Source organism: Scyliorhinus canicula, chromosome 18, assembly GCF_902713615.1.
Source record: "Scyliorhinus canicula chromosome 18, sScyCan1.1, whole genome shotgun sequence".
Classification (NCBI taxonomy): domain Eukaryota; kingdom Metazoa; phylum Chordata; class Chondrichthyes; order Carcharhiniformes; family Scyliorhinidae; genus Scyliorhinus; species Scyliorhinus canicula.
In genome coordinates, this window is record NC_052163.1 from 108874295 (window position 1) to 108894142 (window position 19848).

At 42.1% G+C, this 19848-nt stretch overlaps 1 protein-coding gene across 1 annotated transcript in view; it reads left to right on the plus strand.

Moving 5' to 3' along the window:
- The window catches only part of plekhj1 (pleckstrin homology domain containing, family J member 1), a 37332-nt gene that overhangs the window by 940 nt on the left and 16544 nt on the right, over positions 1–19848 (plus strand). The window contains exon 2 of the mRNA XM_038776519.1: positions 15278–15345. Within this exon, the coding sequence (XP_038632447.1) occupies positions 15278–15345 (68 nt within the window). The remainder of the gene's footprint in view (positions 1–15277; positions 15346–19848) is intronic.

The following is a 19848-nucleotide window of genomic DNA, read 5'->3' on the forward strand; positions in this document are numbered from 1 at the left end:
AAGTGGCTCCTTCATCAGGTGACTGATTCGAAACAGACCTATTGGACTTTAACCTGGTGTTGTAAGACTTATTGCTGTGCACACCACAGTCCAACGCTGGCATCTGCACATCTTAACTGAGGATGTTTGAGAGATGGAGGATTTGAAAACAGTAATTGGGTACAAAGTGCAAGGAGCTTATGATTGAGCTGTATAGGACACTCGTTAGGCCACCGTTAAAGTGTATGCAGTTCTGATCACAAACGCTATAGGAAGAATGTGATTGTATGAGAGGTTGCAGATGAGATTCATTCGGACATTGCCTGAGCTGAAGTGTTTGAACTATGAAGAGAGGCTAGTTAGGCTGGGGTGCAAATTGAGGTGTACCCAGCTCTTGGGAACATAGGGCAGATTGCAATTTTTCCCCTTGGTAGAGGGGCCAATAACTAGGGAGCATAGATTTAAGGTAAAGAACAGGAGATTGAGATTTGAGGACAAAAGTGGTCTGACCCAGAAAGTGGTGAGAGTCTGGAACTAACTGCCTGAAAGGGTGCTGAAGGCGGGAACCCTCAACACATTTAAGAAGCCTTTAAATGAGCAGGTGAAAAAGGTTAAGTACTGAAATTGGAATAGATAGGTGCTTGATGACCAGTGAGATATAATGGTACGTGCTGTAAAACTCTGACAGACATACAAGAAATTGGAAAGATAGAAACAAGAACATACAAATTAGGAGCAAGGCTATTCAGCCTCTTCAGCTTGCTCTGCCATTTGATAAGATAGCTGATCTGATTGTAACCTCCTGCCTACACCCTTGTTTATCAGAAATCTGTCTGCCTCTGCGTTAAAAATATTCAAGACTCTACTCCTCCTGCCATTTGAGGAAAAGAGTTCCAAAGACTTATTACACTCTTGAGGAAAATAAATTCTCCTCATCTCTCTTCCATGGATGACCCCTTATTTTTAAATAGTACACCTAGTTTTAGATTCTCTCAAGAGGCAACATCCACTCCACATCCACCCTGTGAGGACCCCTCAGGATCATCTTGTATGTTTCAGTGAAGTTTCCTCTTATTTTCTGAAACTCCAGTGAATACTTGCCTATAGCCTGCCCATTCCAGGTATTAATTTAGTGAACCTTCTATGGAATGAAATGAAAATCACTTATTGTCACAAGTAGGCTTCAAATGAAGTTACTGTGAAAAGCCCCTAGTTGCCACATTCCGGTGCCTGTTTGGGGAGGCTGGTCTGGGAATTGAACCGTACTGCTGGCCTGCTTGGTCTGCTTTAAAAGCCAGCTCTTTAGCCCTGTGCTAAACCAGCCCCGATGGTTCTGCTTCCAATGCATTTACATCTTTCCTTAAATAAGGAGACCAGTAGTGTACACAATAATCCAGATGTGCTTTCACCAGCGTCCTGTACAACTGAAGCATAACCTCTCTACTTCTTTATTCAATTCCCCTCACAATGACTGATAACATTCTATTGGCTCTTAATTACTTTTTTTTATAAATAATTTTTATTCAAATTTTCACAAAATATAACAAAAAATATCAAGAAAAAAAAGAACAAACCCCCACCCCCTCAAGAAAAAAATAAATTAACGCCTGTCATTAGCAATGAACAAATATACACGTCCCTTCAGCCCAAAACAAAGAAAACGTCCCCCAACCCCGTTACCAGCGCCTCCAGGCTCATAGAACATAGAACAGTACAGCACAGAACAGGCCCTTCGGCCCTCAATGTTGTGCCGAACAATGATCACCCCACTCATCCACCCTATACCCGTAACCCAACAATCCCCCCCTTAACCTTACTTTTATTAGGACACTACGGGCAATTTAGCATAGCCAATCCACCTAACCCGCATATCTTTGGACTGTGGGAGGAAACCCACGCACACACGGGGAGGACGTGCAGACTCCACACAGACAGTGACCCAGCCGGGAATCGAACCTGGGACCCTGGAGCTGTGAAGCATTTATGCTAACCACCATGCTACCCTGCTGCCCTCGTGCCCACACAGGATGCCATCGCCATCCTCTTCCATGCTGCCCCTTCCCCATCCATCACCCACTTGCGCACCATCGCTGCGTTGGCAGCCCAATAATACCCACAGAGGTTGGGCAGCGCCAGCCCCCCCATATCCCTGCCCTGCTCCAGGAACACCCGTCTCACCCTCGGGGTCCTGTGCGCCCACACAAACCCCCCCCTGTAATGCTCCTGTTAACCTGCCTGAAAAAGGCCTTTGGGATAAGGATGGGGAGGCACTGGAACAGGAACAGAAATCTCGGGAACACCGTCATCTTGACTGATTGCACCCTACCCGCCAGAGACAGCGGCAACATGTCCCACCTCTTAAGCTCCTCCTCCATTTGCTCCACCAGCCTCGTGAGGTTAAGCTTATGCAAGGCCCCTCAGCTCCTGGTCACCTAGACCCCCAAGTACCTGAAGCTCCTCTCCGCCCTTTTTAGTGGGAGCCTACCAATCCCCCCCCCCCCCCCCCTCCTGGTCCCCCGGGTGTACAACGAACAGCTCACTCTTCCCCAAGTTGAGCTTGTACCCTGAGAAATCCCCAAATTCCCTGAGAATCCTCATCACCTCCGGCATTCCCCCCACCGGGTCTGCCACATACAGCAATAGGTCATCCGCATAGAGCGACACTCTGTGTTCCTCCCCACCTCACACCAGCCCCCTCCAGTTCCTCGACTCCCTCAGCGCCATGGCCAGGGGTTCAATTGCCAGCGCAAAAAGCAGGGGGGACAAGGGACACCCCTGCCTCGTCCCTCGGTATAACCAAAAATACTCCGACCGTCTCCTATTCGTGGCCACGCTTGCCATCGGGGCCTCAAATAACAGCCTCACCCACCTGACAAACCCCTCCCCAAACCCAAACCTCTCCAACACCTCCCACAAGTACCCCCACTCAACCCTGGCTCCTAATTACTTGCTATACCTACATACTTACCTTTTGGGTTTCATGCATGAGGACACTCAAATCCCTCTGCGCCTCAGAGCTCTGCAATCTCTCACCATTTAGCTAATGAGCTTTTTTTATTGTGATAAATGTTGGAAATTGTTATATTTAACATTTTTGCAGTAATATTATTAAGAGCTGGGTTAAGATGCATACAGGTGGTATGACTGCTAGAGCTTTGAATAAGGGGTTGTAAAAGTGAAGTAAAGTGTTCTAATAGATCTTGAGAACTATTTCCTTGTTTACAGATAGCTAGCTAATAGAATATTGTTTATATATGAAGGGTATTGTGTTTGGTCCTGGCTAAACAAGTCAAGGGACATATTGTAAGAAGAATCAAAGAATGCCATATGCTTTGGGTACAGATGATGTAATGGGAGGAGTCAGGTCTGTCTGAAAAGGAAGTTGGTCCTAGAACTTTCATCTGAATAGAGGTGTTTCAGTTTGGTCCCGAAAGGTGTTCTCTCCAAAGATTCTGCACAAAGGCCAGTAGAAACCTGGTTGTTTTAGCCATGAATGATATTTGAAATATTTTGGATTGCTTAATTGGAATATAGTGGCAAGTTTAGGAAGTAAGTTAAGGTTTTCTCTTTTACTTAAGAGCTGTTGGAACTGTTAACTTTAAAGCCAATTTTTAGTTAATAAGGTTAATTCTGTGTTTTAAATTTAAGTTTGTTCTAATAAAAGGATACCTATGGGTCAGTGTTATTACCCCTGTGGTGCAGTAACATTTCTTCTGTTTTACAAATAGTTGGGTTCTTGTCTGGGATCCTAACATTATTCTTCTGCAAATTGACTATTTTACATTTTCCCACATTATGCTCCATTTATCGGATGTTTTGCCCACTCACCTAACCTATCTATGCCCCTTTGTAGCCTCCTTATCTCCTCTTCACAACATTTCTACCTATCTTTATGTCATCAGCAAATTTAGCAACCATACCTTCAGTCCCTTCATCCACATCATTTATATAAATTGTAAAAGGTTGACGATGCAGCACTGCTTTCTGCGGTACAATGCTTGTTACATTGTGCCAATCAGAAAATGACACATTTATACCTACTGTTTCCTGTCAGCTAGCCAATCTTCTATCCATTTCAATATGTTACCCCTTACACCATGAGCTCTTATTTTCTGCAATAAGCTTTGAAGTAGCATCTTATCAAATGACTTCTGTAAATCTAAGTACAATACATCCACTAGTTCCCTTTTATCTACAGCACATGATTCCTTCAAAGAACTCCAATAAATTGATCAAACATGATTTCCCTTTCGCAAAACCATGTAGATTCTGCCTAATTGCCTTGACTTATTGCAAGTACCCTGCTGTAACATCTTTAATAATAGCTTTTAACATTATCCTGTAATGTGAAGATTGATGTAAAATATCAGCTCAGTTCTTCATTTGCCATCTCATTTCCCATTATTAATTCCCAAACTCACTTTCAAGAGGACCAATTTTAACTTTGTTAACTCTGTTCTTATTTAAGTATCTATAGAAAATCATCGTAATTATTTTACTGGCTTACTTTCTCTGGTACTCCAATTTTTCCTTCCTTATTAATCTGTCATATTTTTGCTGTTCTTTATATTCTATCTAATCTTCTGACCTGCACCTGTCTTTGTGCAGTTTGCTTTTTCTTTGTGTTGCTACTATCTTAGTAAACCATGGATGGTGGGTCCTTACCTTGGAATATATTTATTCTCTGTACTCTGAAATATCCCTTTAAATGTCTGCCACCCTATCTCTATTGACCTATCGCTTAACCTCATTTTCCAATTCACTTTAGCTAGCTCTGCTTTCGTGCTGTCAAAATTTCCCTTATTAAAGTTTAAAATACTAGTGTTAGATGCACTTTTCTCTCCCTCAAACTGAATTAATCTTCTTATAATCGCTGCTACCTAGGGGTGCCTTCACTATGTGGTTATCAATTAATCTTGTTCCACAATACCAGATCTAATATAGACTGCTCTCTGGTTCACTCCAGAACGTGCTATTCTAAGAAACTATCCGTAAACATTTTATGAACTCCTCATCTAGACAACTAGTTCGACACCATCCAGGACGAAGCAACCCACTTGATTGCTCTTCCTTCCACAAACATTTAAACTCTCAACCACCAACTAATAGTGGCAACCATGTGTACCATCTACAAGATGCACTGCAGTAACTCACCAAGTTCCTTAGACAACACCTTCCAAACCCACGAACGCTACCGTTTAGAAGGAAAAGAGCAGGAGATACTTGGGATCCCCACCACCTGGAGGGTCCCCTACCACCCTGACTTGGAAATATATCACCACTCCTTCACTGTGGCTGGGGCAAAATCCTGGAACTCCCTCCCTAACAGCACAGTGGGTATACCTACACCTCAAGGACTGCAATGGTTCAAGAAAGCAACTCGCCACCTCCTTCTGAAGGGCAACTAGGGATGGGCAATAAATGCTGGCCTAACCAGCGATGCCCACATGCCGTAAATGAAGACAAAAAAATATTTTTTTTTCTAGTCTGTGTAGATTTTAAAAAACCATGATTATCACACTTTGCTGACTAGTTTCCATGATCTGTTCCTTTATATTTTATCCTACTGTGTAGTTGCAAATTAAGGGGGCCTCTATGTCATACCCACAAGGTATTACTTGCCGTTATAATTTCTCTTCACAACCTGAACTGCTTCCACATCTAATTTCCTGATGTTCAACACCACCCCGCGACCCCCCCATGTGCTAATACCACCATTATTTTTATTCATCTCCTTTTCCCAGCTTCCTGACCTTCCTAAATGTTACAATATTCAGGTGTCAATCTGTCATCTTGCAGCGTTATGGCTATCAGATTGCATTTATTTATTTCAATTTGTGCTATCAGCTCATCCATTTTGTTTCAAATGCTATGTGGCATTCAGATACAGAGCCTTTAATTTTGCCAGTATATTTGTAGTCTCCAGCTATGACTGCTGTTTTACACACTCTCCATCCCTTTCTATCACTGTTTATCATTTCCCATATTATTAGCTTTCTCCTTTGCCTTGATTCTATACTTTAGTTTACCACATCTTCCCAAATTTCATCACTTGCCCCACTATTTAGTTTAAAACCTCCTTTACTTATGTGAGTTGCCAGGGTGGCACAGTTGCACAGTGGTTAGCACTGCTGTCTCAACGCCAGGGACCTGTGTTCAATTCCGGCCTTGGGGATATCTGTGTGGAGTTTGGACACTCTTTTTCTCCTGGTGCTCCGGTTTCCTCCCACAGTCCAAAGAATGGGCAACACGGTAGCACAGTGGTTAGCACAGCTGTTTCACAGCTCCAGGTTCGATTCACGGCTTGGGTCACTGTGCGGAGTCTGCATGTTCTCCCTATGTCTGCGTAGGTTTTTTCTGGATGCTCCGGTTTCTTCCCACTGTCCAAAGATGTGCAGGTTAGGTGGATTAGCCATGATAAATTGCCCTTGGTATCCAAAAAAGGTTAGGTGGGGTTACTGGCTTACAGGAATAGGGTGGAGGCGTGGGCCATTTCTGACAGAGATGAGAAGAAATGTCTTCACCCAGAGAGTGGTGAGCCTGTGGAATTCATTACCACAGGAAGTAGTTGAGTCCAAAACATTGAATGTTTTCAAGAAGCAGATAGATATAGCACTTGGGGCGAAGGGGATCAAAGGATATGGGGGTAAGCAGGATTAGGCTATTGAGTTGGATGATCAGCCACGATCATAATGAATGGCGGCGTGGGCCTGTGTGGTGAATGTGATTCACACCGGATTATAATCTGTATATACATGTGTCTGTATTGTAAGTGCAGTTGCACTACCTGTCCTCCAGGGGGAGTAGCTCTGGGAATGCTTGAGTTGTACGGGGCTTCTCCCTTGGCTCTGCCCAGGACTCCTCCCCCGGAAGCTGCTGTATAAAAGATCAGTACCACATGGTCAGCCGGCCAGTTCACCGAAAGTTCAATGGCTAATAGGCTGGCTCTGTTGTGAGTATATTAAAACCGCTATTCTAATCCTACAAGCACGTGTCTGTAGAATTGTTGGTTCCAACAGCCTGCAGGGCCGAATACCCTCCTGTTCCTATTTTTTCTATGTTTTCTTTCTAAGACAGAAGCAAAGTACGAATTTAGTTCCTCAGCCATTTCTTAATTCTCCGATATTAATTCCACCGTTTCTGACTGTAAGGGGAATTCCACCATTTCTGACTGTAAGGGGCCTACATTAGTTTTTATCAATTGTTTATCGTTTACAGACCTATAGACACCTTTACAGTCAGTTTATGTTCCCCGCTTGTTTACTTTCAAATTGTATTTTGCCCTTCTTAATCAACCCCTTGGTCTGCCTTTGCTGAATTTTAAATTGTTCCCAGTCCTCGGGTCTATTGCTTTTCCTTGCTAATTATGCCTCTTCTTTGATCCACTATCGCTAATTTCCCTTGTAAGCCATGGTTTGGCCACTGTTCCCTTTCTACTCTTACACCAAATCGGAATAAACAATTTTTGGAGTTCGCCTATTCGTTCCTTGATTGTCTGCCATTGCCTGTCACTTGTCCTTCCTTTCAGTAATGTTTCCCAGTCCGTTGTAGCCAGCTCAGGCCTCATACCATCATAGTTACCTTTATCGAGTTTCAGAACCCTAGTCTCAGAATCAACTACCTCATTATTTATCTTGATAAAGAATTCTACCATATTATGGTCACTCATCCCCAAGGTGTCTCTCCACTAGATTGCCAACAAATCCTCTCTCATTGCACAACACCAGTCCAAGATAGCCTGTTCCCTTGTTGATTCCTCAATATACTGGTCCAGAAAACCATCCCATATACACTACAGAAATTCCTCCTCGATTGTACTATGACCAATTTGAGTCACCCAATCTATATGCAGGTTAAAGTCACCTATAATCACAGATGTTCCTTTACCACAAGCATCTGATTTCCTGTTTAATGCTATTCCTAACATTACCACTTCAGTTTGGTGGGCTGTAGACCACCCAATCAATGTTTTTTGCCCCTTGATGGGGCTTTACAACTGTTGTGAATAAATCTTAGCTCCACAGCTGCCTCAGAGCTTGTGATCCCAAAATCTTGCAGCAACCCAGTTTGGGAAACTCTGTTCTAAAGCCAGCAGAAACTGTGGGCTAGTCTTGGTAATGCACTGTTCCCAAGTAACCATCTGTATTTTAAGGATCAGTTGAGGATTTGTACAGAGAATTAGTTTCTGTCTTGACATATTGAGGGTTGGCATAAAAGCTGCTGCTGGTACAGATTGGATTCAGCATTTAATTCAGCATTAGTGACACGTTTGGGAAACGTTGCTCTGCTTCACCATAATACTGAAACCACTCTCTGGAATGTGATTTTGTTTCACAGAACCAAACCTATTTTATCATTCCCGAGAAGAATGCTGCTAGGTACTCTTCCTCGCCTTGCGCTTACAAAGGGACGGCTAGTATTCTTTGCATCTGGTCTCTTCAATACTTGCTTCAAAATGCTACACCGTTCCAAGTACTTCACAGAACACAATTCAGCAAAATGTGGTTTTCAAAATTTGTGATTTGGGAAGCATTAATAAAGCCAGAGCCCAGGGTGCAACACAGATCCTAAAGATCAGCACAGCCTGAAATTTGTAATTGTTATGATCACTAAACTGTAATCCCTCCTGGCAGTAATAACTGTAAAATTGACAGAAACCTCTCGCATCCATCTGCAGTTGATTGAATGGGGAAATCAAGAAGCTGCTGTCAGAATGTGTTGTTGCGCATGTGATCAATACAGAATCAGTGATTTGACAGGAACATTAGCTCTTTACACTATTCTCAACAGTAAAACCATAGCAAATGCTAAGCCTTGTTGAATAAGGGGCATCCGAGATCTGAAACAGTCTACTAAAGCACAATTACCTCTTGAACAATCTTTTTGGCCCTAAAGTGTGATGTTTTAGTCCGTCAGAATATTTTAAAATTCATTTTCTTTTCATAATTTTAATTTTTCTTTTAAAGTTTGACATCAGCTTCCACCTTAACTTTGTGTATATAACCCAATCTTTATTTCAGTTTCTTAAAATATGAACTAATGACCTACTTATTTCCTGCTTTGCTGTCTTGAGAATTCTGCAATTTGATTGGCCAATTAGCTCATCAACCGTCTCTACTGTTCCACGATGCCACAGATGGCACCAAATTCAAAGTCATGCAGAAGAGAGGATTTTGATACTCTAGAGGTTGCTAGATCTTTTGGGTGGCAAAGCAAAGTCTTTGCTGCTGATCACAAAATCTGCTGTTGGTCCAAACTGCCCACATTAGAGGTCAGCAAGCATAAACAAGAAAGGGATTTTTTACAAGAAAACTAAGCATTTGATTCAATTAAATGTTATTCGAACTATACGACACTGTAAAAGCAAAATACTGCAGATGCTGAAAAATCTCAAATATAAACAAGAAACAGCTGTGGAGAGGGAAACAGCTACTATTTCAGGAATAAGATCTTTCAAGAGAACTAAAATCTGTTACAGATGTAACAGGTTTTGAATAAGCAAATCTAGGGAATGGTGGTACGGGAGCAGGTGTGGGGTTTGATGCAAATTAATCTGCATCCTCTTTCCCTGCCTATGTATTCACTTAAAAACCTGTTACATCTGTAACTTTTCCCACTTTTGGCAAAAGGTCACAGACTTGAAACATTAACTCTGTTGCTCACTCCACAGATGTTGCCCGGCATGCTGAATGTAGCCAGTATTTTGTATCCCCCCCTCCCCCCAAACAGATGATGGCCGACCTGCAGGTCCGCTCCCTGGCTTGTGTCTCAGGCTGAAACAATGTAGCCGCCTCAGATTCTTGTTCAATTCCAATCTCAGTTTCCAATCATATCCTCATGATTATAAAAACTACTTAATTCTACCGCCATAACAGCTGCCTCCGCTCCTACCTTGACCCATGTGCCATGGAAGCCCTCATTCTTGCTCAACACTTCCTGCTAAATGAACTGGCCTCTCTAACTGCCCTCGAGAAGGGCACACCAAGTCAAGTTTGAACATCACCACAGTAATGCTGACCCACCATTATCTCCCAAACCCAACATGTTAAATGTAAAATTCTTGTTTTCAAATATCTCTAGTCTAACTCCCATTGCCACTCCCCCCTCCCCAAATACCTCCAGCCCTATGTATCTAGCCTGCAGTAAGTAAAATACAATGGCTCAGAGTCATTGGGCTGGATGCAGAGCTGCTGCTGACTGCAACATCAGAAAGGAGGAAGGTTACCTGGACACTTTTTACCAGGAGTTGGCATCCCTTTAGGATAGCGTCTTCCGTTTTGGAAGATGGTCAGGAGGGAGTGACTGCACAGTCAAGGCAGGTAAGGGGACTCACCGGGCTGGAGTGTCAAACCTGTTGGACAACTGCAGAGGCCAAGGTCCTTTTAGCTTCTTTGGATGAGAGTGGGGGCTGCAAGCTTAATGAGCTGGCTGACCATGGCACTGTGGTGCAGGAAGCAATTCAAGTCTGGGGGGGGGAGGAAGGAATGTAGTGGTAGTAGAGGACCGTATAGTGAGGGTGGTGGATACTGTTCTCTGCAGCAAAGAGTGAGTCCAAAAGGCTGTGTTGCCTGCCTAGTGCCAGGGTTCAGCATTTTCTCTGAGCTGGAAAGAATCTTGCAGTGGGAGAGGGAGTATCCAGTTGTCGTGGTCAAGAAAGGCACCAATGTCATAGGCAGGATGAGAAAGTAGTTGAGGCCAAAATGTTGTGTAATTTGAAGAAGGAATTAAATATAGCTCTTTGAGCTAAAGGGATCAAGGGAATGGGGTGGGATCAGGGATTGAACATGATGATCAGCCATGATCGTAATGAATGGCAGAAAAGGATTGAAGGGCCAAATGGCTTCCTCCTGCTTCTATTTTCTATGTTTAAATCCTCATTTTTTAATTGCTGAATGTGGCCTAATGGACTGCTTTCTGAGGCCCAATTGCTGCTGCATAAAATGCCTGTGAAAAGATAGGAATTTGATTTTTGGGTGGAGACCCTTTTCCTCAACTCTGCCGGTGCTTAATGTTTAATCCCACCCATCCCTCCCCTCCAGGCAAGAATCAACACCCACCTGGTCAACTACTTCAGCTTCCCCTCCCCATCCCCACTGAATAACTCTCGTACTTCCCCCTCCAGCTTTCACGCAGGGGTCCCACCAGCCTGAGACATTAAAATGGGGCCACACCGAAGAAACACTTGAAAAGCATTGCTTTGGAGAAAGTAAATCTTTTAACATACTTTGCAAATTCTTTGACTATTGAGATTGCATAGAATATATAGCACAGAAACAGGCCATTTGGCCCAATTAGCTGTAGTACAGTTTATCAAATGTGTCTTATCCCATTCTGTCTGCTTCACCTCACTCTTTCAACATGTCTTTTATTCACTTTTCTTGCATGTTAAGGATCTAAGCCTTAACCGCTTCCTGTGGTAACAAGTTCCACATTCTAACTACTCTAGTAAAGACATTTTGTCTTATTTCCTTGTTGGATTTATTAAAAACTATATCTTGAACTTGAGGCCCTGAGTTTTGGATACTCCTGTAAGTGGAAACATTCTCTCCACATCTGCCTTGTATCTCCCATTCTTAATTTTAAAGAGCTCTATCGGATCACCTCTTGAGTTTATTTTAATAAAAATTAAAAAGCCCAAATTTTGAAATCTTTCTCGATTAGCCATAACCTCTCCATTCTGGTACAGTCCTTGTTGCATTTCTCCTGGCTTCTGTTTTTCTGTGCAGAGATCAGAAATATGCACAGTACTCTGCCTGACCAGGTTCCTGTACAAGTTTAACGTAAGTTTATAATTTTTTTATTCTATATCTCTCCCCCCCCCCCCCCCCACAGAAATAAATCTAATTACTTTTTTTAAAGCAATTTTATTGATTCTGCTAATCTGCGATCATGCTTTTAACTATTTGCTCACCAATTTGAGCATGTCCTTCATCAGGAAATCATTCGACTGAGACCTGGAAGGGGTTTAAACCTTCCATTCTTTGAGACTGCAAAATAATTGAACCAGAATCTATTTTTTTTCTGATCCAGAATGCAGAAAACTTTCATGGGTACCTTAACTGCCAAGGTTGTATTTTCATACTTTTTTTTAAACTTTACTTTTTCACAGGATGTGGGCATCAGAGGCGAGACCAGCAGTTGTCACCCATCCCTAATTTCCCTTGAGAAGGTGGTGGTGAGCTGTAGCTTTGACTAATGCAGTAGAGACATCCACAGTGCTGCTAGGAGGGGAGTCCTAACATTTTGACCCAGTGATAGCAAAGGAATGACAAGTCAGAATATTTAAGAACCATTGATAGACTTTCCCCTACAAACCTGTTCAGTTTCTTCTTTTCTAAAGTGCAGATGATGTTTCTAGTTTTCCGACTAACGTGCATCACCTCGCATTTATATTCATTTGTTACTTAACCGCCCAGTATTCAAGTTTTCTAAAGTCGTCTTGAATTAAGTTTTGTTCTTCGTTTTGATAAGCTATGACGGTGTCAAGGATGAGTTGGTTCTTTCGCGGGGTAGAGAATAGGTGGGGACAGTGTGCAGTGGGGCCCGGTGAACCATGTTCAAATGTTCTGATCATGTCCAAAATTGGAAGACTTCTGGAAAGCTTTTGCAGAGACTATGTGGCGGGTGAAGGTGGCTCCCCGCACGCCAGGCAACCCTGGTCCAATCGCGCGGGCAAACAAATGTTAGCTTGGTACCTTGACAATGGAAGGCTGCCGCCCAGGTGGCACTGCCAGGGTTCTCGGGTGGCGTGCCAGGTACTACCCTGCCCAAAGGGCATGCAGCTGGAGGCCTCTGATCCTACGAGTGACGTTCTCTCTGGTCCCCCCATGGGGAGCAGTGCTGAATGGCGTCGCCCAACGCCTGACGGGATCCCAAAGCCTCGGGTAGCTCGGGAATCTGCACATTTGAGTGAGGCTTACTGCCCCCTTACTTGTGGGTCGGGGGGAGGGGGGGCGGTGGGCCGCGAGTGGTGTTCTTTCTGCGGTTTGTTACTATAATGTGGGAATGGGCTAGGACGAAGAGATAGGGTATGAGAATGTGGTTACTATTTGATTATTGGTGGCGTTGCTTGTTTGCTGTGTATACTTCAAAATGCCTCTAATTAAAAATGTATTTTTAAAGTATGCAGACATACTTGGCTACGCATTTCAGAACTGACGTGCAAAACTAATCAAATTTCCTTTTTGCACAAAACTATTGTTTGATTTGATTCAAAGATAGCACTTACAAGTTTCCTTTTAACAGACAACTGCTATTTGACTTGCGTTTAATGTTTGCACTTGGTTTTGAAAAAAAGCAGCAACGGCAGATATTCACAAGTAACATCAGGTTATCAAAGGCTCTTAAATGTATCAGAATGACAATACAATCTCAGAAGATGAGTGTCTGTGAGATAGTTTACTGCATTATACTCCAGAAAAAATAAGGTTCCTGGTCAATTGTTTTACAGTTTCAAAAAATGAAAGGTTTAAGCCCATTCCGGACCTCCATGCAGTTGAATAATTTCCTAAGGAAGAAAATGTTCACATTGGTGAGGCTTCCTTTTATAATTCGGCAGTGCATTAACGTGGTACATTAATGTGGTTGGTCAACCACCAGACTATAAAAATTAATAACTCTCTTGTATTGGGGTGGCACCAGAGCTAACTGAAGCCATGTTGTTAAACTAATATAGTCAGTGCACTTAAATCAAACATCAGGCTCGTGATAGTTCTATGGCCATGTTGCATCCTGTCTTCCTGAAGTAACTGGCTCATAGCTGTCAAACTTTAAGTAAAATATTTCAACATCTATTTCTGGAGTTGGTTGTACAGTGAACTGGAAAATACAATAACTGGTGTCAGTTTGGAGTCAGAGCTTTGTAAATATTTGGGGATTGTCCCCCTCCTTCCAAGCTGCATGTTGACCCAATAGCAAGTTATTTGGGTACAGTGAGGATGTTGGCTTTGAACAAAGTAAATGGATCTGGGGTAATGTTTCGAGCGCACAAATCCTTCTATCTGATTTTCTGTTCAGCTTTATTTTTTGTGCTTGCACTGGGCAGAGTCATTTTAAAATCAATGTTCATAAACTCTTTCGGTACTCAGTCATAGAGTTTCACAGCACAGAGAGAGGCCCTTTGGCCCATAGTGTCTGCGCCGGTTGTCAAAACACCAATCTACTCTACTGTTATTTTTTATTAAGTTGTGGAAAGAGGAGATACTATCTTTTATTCGCTTGCTACAGCAAGCTTTGTTTGGACTTCCAAAAACTATGTCTACAATGCTTGCTAAACCACCACGCAGCAGATTATAGGATTTTAAAGGATGCCCAAACAGTGTAACAAAAGATTTTGTTCCTGGTGTATCTTATTGCTCGCTTCTCCCCTTACTAGAATATGTACTAAGTTAGATTTGGGCAAGGAAATGTTCTGTCTGCTGTGGCTGAGTATAGGGACAGCCCTACAGGCTGCTGTAGTTTTTTAAAACACGGCGGTATTAATAGTAAACATGAATCTTTCCTGTCAAGAAGTGTCAGTGATATCCATCAGTATCACTGCTGTGGGCTGCATCACATCTATTAATATTGGAAGGTGCAAGAAATGATTCTGGTCAACCAATAACAAATAAATGGCATCCTCTTGCAGCCGTGAGAGATACATGTATGGTTCCAGTGAATTGGGTGAACTTTAAACTAGTTGCGAAGAATAACTTAGGCAAGCTTTCTGAAATTCAGCAATCCTTCACCAATGGCTCCAGGAAAGGTTAGCATTGTACCTTCAAGTAGTTACGACCAGGGATTTTGCTTCGTGTCCAAGTTTACATTGAGCTTTGGTGATAGAAAATTTTCACTCTTTCAGGGCGGAATAATTGCACTTTAAATGAAATGAAAATCGCTTATTGTCACAAGAAGGCTTCAAATGAAGTTACTGTGAAAAGCCCCGAGTCACCTGTTGCTGTAATTGGATTTTGACCTTCCATTTTTAGTTAGTCGTATGGCAGCCCCAAGGTATTGCTAGCAATTTTTTTCCCTACTCCTAGACAGCCTATGAAAAGACTAGTACATATTACAAATACATGTCGTCTTTTTAAAGGCTGCAACAATCTTTGCCTTCAAATTAATGTCAGTTTTAATTGCCTAGACAATATTTAAAATGCCTTTTCGAGAACTGCTGATGCAGAATTTACCTGTTCCACCAGACACTATGTCAAAATATTTTTTTTTCCAAGAATGTTTTGGGTTAATGTTTTTGGAACCAAGCTACGCATAGAGTATTAAGAAGCTGTCTGATAATATTTGTACATTTTTGTTTCTTCAGTTGCAAAATGTCGTCTAGTAAAGCTGGTTGTCAACTTTCTATTCTACTTCAGAATTGATGAAGAGGAGGTAAGACTGTTTCACAATTTATTTGGTGTGAAAATCGCTTGACCAATTCATCCATGATTCTGACTTCAAAAATTGAATATTTAAGCCAATCATTTGTTATGCTTTACTCCAAGACCTTTATTTACTTGTGCATTTGCCACACATCTAGGCAAAGTAATATTGGATTATATACAATGGCTTGCAATCTAGATGTCTGTGTATATAAATCTATAAAATACATTATTTTAGAAAAGCTGTAAAGGTCTTGGAGATGTTGCAGAGGACAGATTTACCAGAATGCTATCATGAATGAGGGAATTTGGTTAAATGGAGAGGCTGGAAAAGTTTGTTCTCCTTGCACCAAATGAAGTTCAACAGAGGAGCTCCAAAAGTTATGAAGGGATTTGATAACGTAGATGAGGAGTAACTGTTTTCACCGGTGCCAATGTCTGTAACCAGAGGACATAGATTTGAAATAATGGGAAAAATAAGCAACAATTGGCAAAAATAACCAGGAGAATTTATTTTACTCCTGTTACAACCTGGAATACATTAAAAAAAAATATTATGGACACACACTTAGGCTGTGGGGAAAGAGTTGGGGCGTGGGGCTAAGCAGTAACTCACGATGGGCCAAATGGCCGCCTCCTATGGTGTATGATTGTTTATTTTGTTATGATTTGAATTCTTTATAAAGGCATCATCATCATTCTGTGATAATCAATCATGCCTATACAACCAGGGTAGAGGGGTCAATTACTAGGAGGTGCAGGTTTAAGGTGTGAGGGGTAAGGTTTAGAGGAGATGAACGAGACAAGTTTTTTTTTTTTTTTACACAGAGGGTAGTGGGTGCCTGGAACTCGCTGCCGGAGGAGGTGGTGGAAGCAGGGACGATAGTGACATTTAAGGGGCATCTTGACAAATACATGAATAGGATGGGAATAGAGGGATATGGACCCAGGGAGCGTAGAAGATTTTAGTTTAGACGGGCAGCATGGTCGGCACAGGCTTGGAGGGCCGAAGGGCCTGTTCCTGTGCTGTACTGCACTTTGTTCTTTGTAAAAAATAATATATTCCTGGATGCAGCTGTCTAGGCTCTCGAAATTTAAGATCTCCATACCTATACACGCAGCATCATTAATTGAAGCATTTAATTTATAGAGGCTTTACGTGCAAAATCCCTGGAGGCTGCTCTCATGTATACTTGAGTATTTCTTCCAGCACACGTGCGTTGAGTTTTAAAAATTGCCGACTGTTTAGCCTCTGGGAGAAGCAACTTTCCATTTGTTTAAAAAAAATGTTAAAATTTTTTGAATTCAGCAATTTAGCGTGGCCAATCTACCTACAAAGCACATCTTTGGGTTGTGGGGAGGAGACCTACGCAGACACGGGGAGAATATGCAGACTTCACATGGACAGTGACCTGGGGCCAGGATCAAACCTGGGTTCTCAGCGCCATGAGGCAGTAGTGCTAGCCACTGTGCCGCCGTACATGTGTTGAGTTAAGCGTGTCAATTTACTCAAATACACATTTGTCATTTGTGATGAATGTAAGAAATGGTTATATATTGTATTTTATATTTGTTGCGGTAATGTTAAAAACCATGGTTTAAGATGCATACAACAGTATGTCTGCTACACTGTAAAAATGAGGTAATCGTTAATTTTAACCATTACAGATAGATTGCTAATGAAACATAGCTTTGATTTTGGAGGATCTCGATAATTTGAGGGGTGGTGCTTAGTCCTGGATAAAAAGGTCGTGGGACATCTTAGTGGGAGGAGATCGAATAATACTTTACGATGTAATTAAGGGGAGAAGCCAGGCCTACCTGTAGTTTGCAGTTTGCCATAGGGTTTTAGTCTGACGAGACAGATCTTCAGCTGACTCCTAAAAGGTTCTCTCCAAGGTCTTTGAACTATACTGGTTTGCTTAATTGGGTACATATAGTAGGGAGTAAGTTATGTTTTTCCTGTTATTTATGAAGTGTTTTAACTGTTAGCTGTAGGGCTATTATTTTATTGCTAATGTGACTAATTCTGTGTTTAAATTAAAGTTTCATAGAATCATAGAACTCCTACAATGCAGGAGGCGACATCGATTCTTCACTGACCCCCTGAAAGAGCACGCTACCAAGACCCATGCCTCCACCCCATCCCCTTAACTCGGTAACCCCACCTACCCTTTTGGACACTAAGGGGCAATTTATCATGGCCAATCCACCTAACCTGCACTTCTTTGGAATGTAGGAAGAAACCGAGCACCCAGAGGCAACCCACACAGACACTGGGAAAATATGCAATCTCCACACAGTCACCCAAAGTCGGAATCAAACCGGACCCTAGTGATAAACACTGTGCCACCATGTTGTCCACTTTAACATCAAATATATCTAGCAATCAGTGTTATCACTCCTGTGGCGAAGTATCCTCGTCTCACCATTTTACCAATTGCACATTTGTCTGGGATCCCAACACATTGGACGTTGGTGCCACTGGAGGATGGGGTAGACATTATGCTACAGCTATACAATGGCCTGGTTAGACACTGTTAGACTACATCTGGAGTACTGTGTTCAGTTCCATTCATCACAATTAAGAAAGGACATGGTGGCTTTGAAGAAAGTGCAGCCTAGGTTTACTAGAATGATACATGAAATCAGAGGGTTAAATTACATGAACAATGATTAAAAACAGAAAATTCTGGAAAGATGAATTGATATTTCCGGTCAAGGATGCTTCATTGGAACCTGAATATTTCCAGCATTGCCTGATTTTATTTCAGATGTCCAGCATCTGCAGTTTTTGCTTTTATATCCTCATCTATGGTTGTGTTCCTTAAAATTTGGAAGTTGTGTTTTCCCCAAAAAGTTAAGAGGTGAGTTGATCAACATTTTCAAGATAGTAAGAGAATGGAGAGAAACAATTTCTGCTGGATGGTGGATGTGGGAAGAAGATTAGAAAACATTGCTGCTAGTCCTTTCAAGAGTAAAGTTGGGAAATATGTCTACACATAGGGTAGTAGACCTTTGGAATTCTCTTCCGCAAATGGCAGTGGCATAGTGGTATTGTCACTAGAATAGTAATCCAGAGTCACAGGATAATGCTCTGGGGTCCCAGGTTCAAATCCCACCATGGCAGATGGTGAAATTTGAATTCAATAAAAATCTGGAATTTGATGACCATGAAATCATTGTCGATTGTTGTAAAAATCCATCTGGTTCACTAATGTCTTCAGGGAAGGAAATCTGCCATCCTTACCTGGTCTGGCCCACTGTGACTTGATGTGTTTGACTCTTAATTGCCCCTCAAGGTCAATCCGGGATGGGCAATAAGTGTTGGTCCAGTCAGTGGCACCCACATCCCATGAACAATTTTACAAAAATTGTCAATATAAAATCTGTTTCGGCTAACCAATGGTGTTGAGGGATATGGGCAAAGGTAGGGGAATAGAGGTAGCTCATAGGCCAGCCATTATCTTAATGAACGGGAGGCTAGAATCGAGGAGCTAAGTGTTCCAAGGGTGTTATTGCCAAGAGGCAACAGGACATTTTTGTTGGTGAATCCTGTATCTGCGGTGACTCTCCTAGAGGCTGATTCCCAACTGAGGCCCTCCCTGCTGGGATACTCAAGTCCGCACATGTGCTTCCACATCTTTAACATCGTAAATGAAAGCAAAATACTGTGGATTCTAGAAATCTGAAATATAAACAGGAAATGTTGCATAAACTCAGTAGGTCTGGCAGCATCTGTGGAAAGAAACAGGAGTTGATGTTTTAGAGTCCACATGATTCTTCAGAGCTTTAAGAGGGGTAGAAATGTGATTGTAACCTCTTGCTCGATGTAGCATATCATGGAATACCCACCAGTCCACTTGAAATTTTGAATATATTAAATACTAGAAAATAATTATGTGCACGACAGTTTAATATGCAGATAATTAATTTCACGGCCCCTTCTAATGAAAATGCAATCATAAAATATAGGATTATGTTGGTGAGTTAATGAATCAATGCAACATTTGAGGTTCTAGTGCTTTATTTCATGAGCGCAGGTATCAATAGTGATTACATATGGTAATGCATTTCGCCAGTTGTGGCCTGGTTTTTGGCTGATGATGCACGGGGAAAAATATGTATTGTGTCCATCTTGTCCTACATTTCAGTGTAGGCTAGACCTCCATTGGTATTTTGGGTCATGAAGTGGGAGATGATGTGTTTGCCATTGGCCTTTCCAACTGAATGGAAATGGGCACAATATATTATAGCAGGAAGTAGTAACAAGGATATAATAACTTTGGGGCAGCACGGTGGCCTAGTGGTTAACACAACCGCCTCACGGCGCTGAGGTCCCAGGTTCGATCCCGGCTCTGGGTCACTGTCCGTGTGGAGTTTGCACATTCTCCCCGTGTCTGCGTGGGTTTCGCCCCCACAACCCAAAAATGTTCAGAGTAGGTGGATTGGCCATGCTAAATTGCCCCTTAATTGGGAAAAAATAATTGGGTAATCTAAATTTATAAAAAAA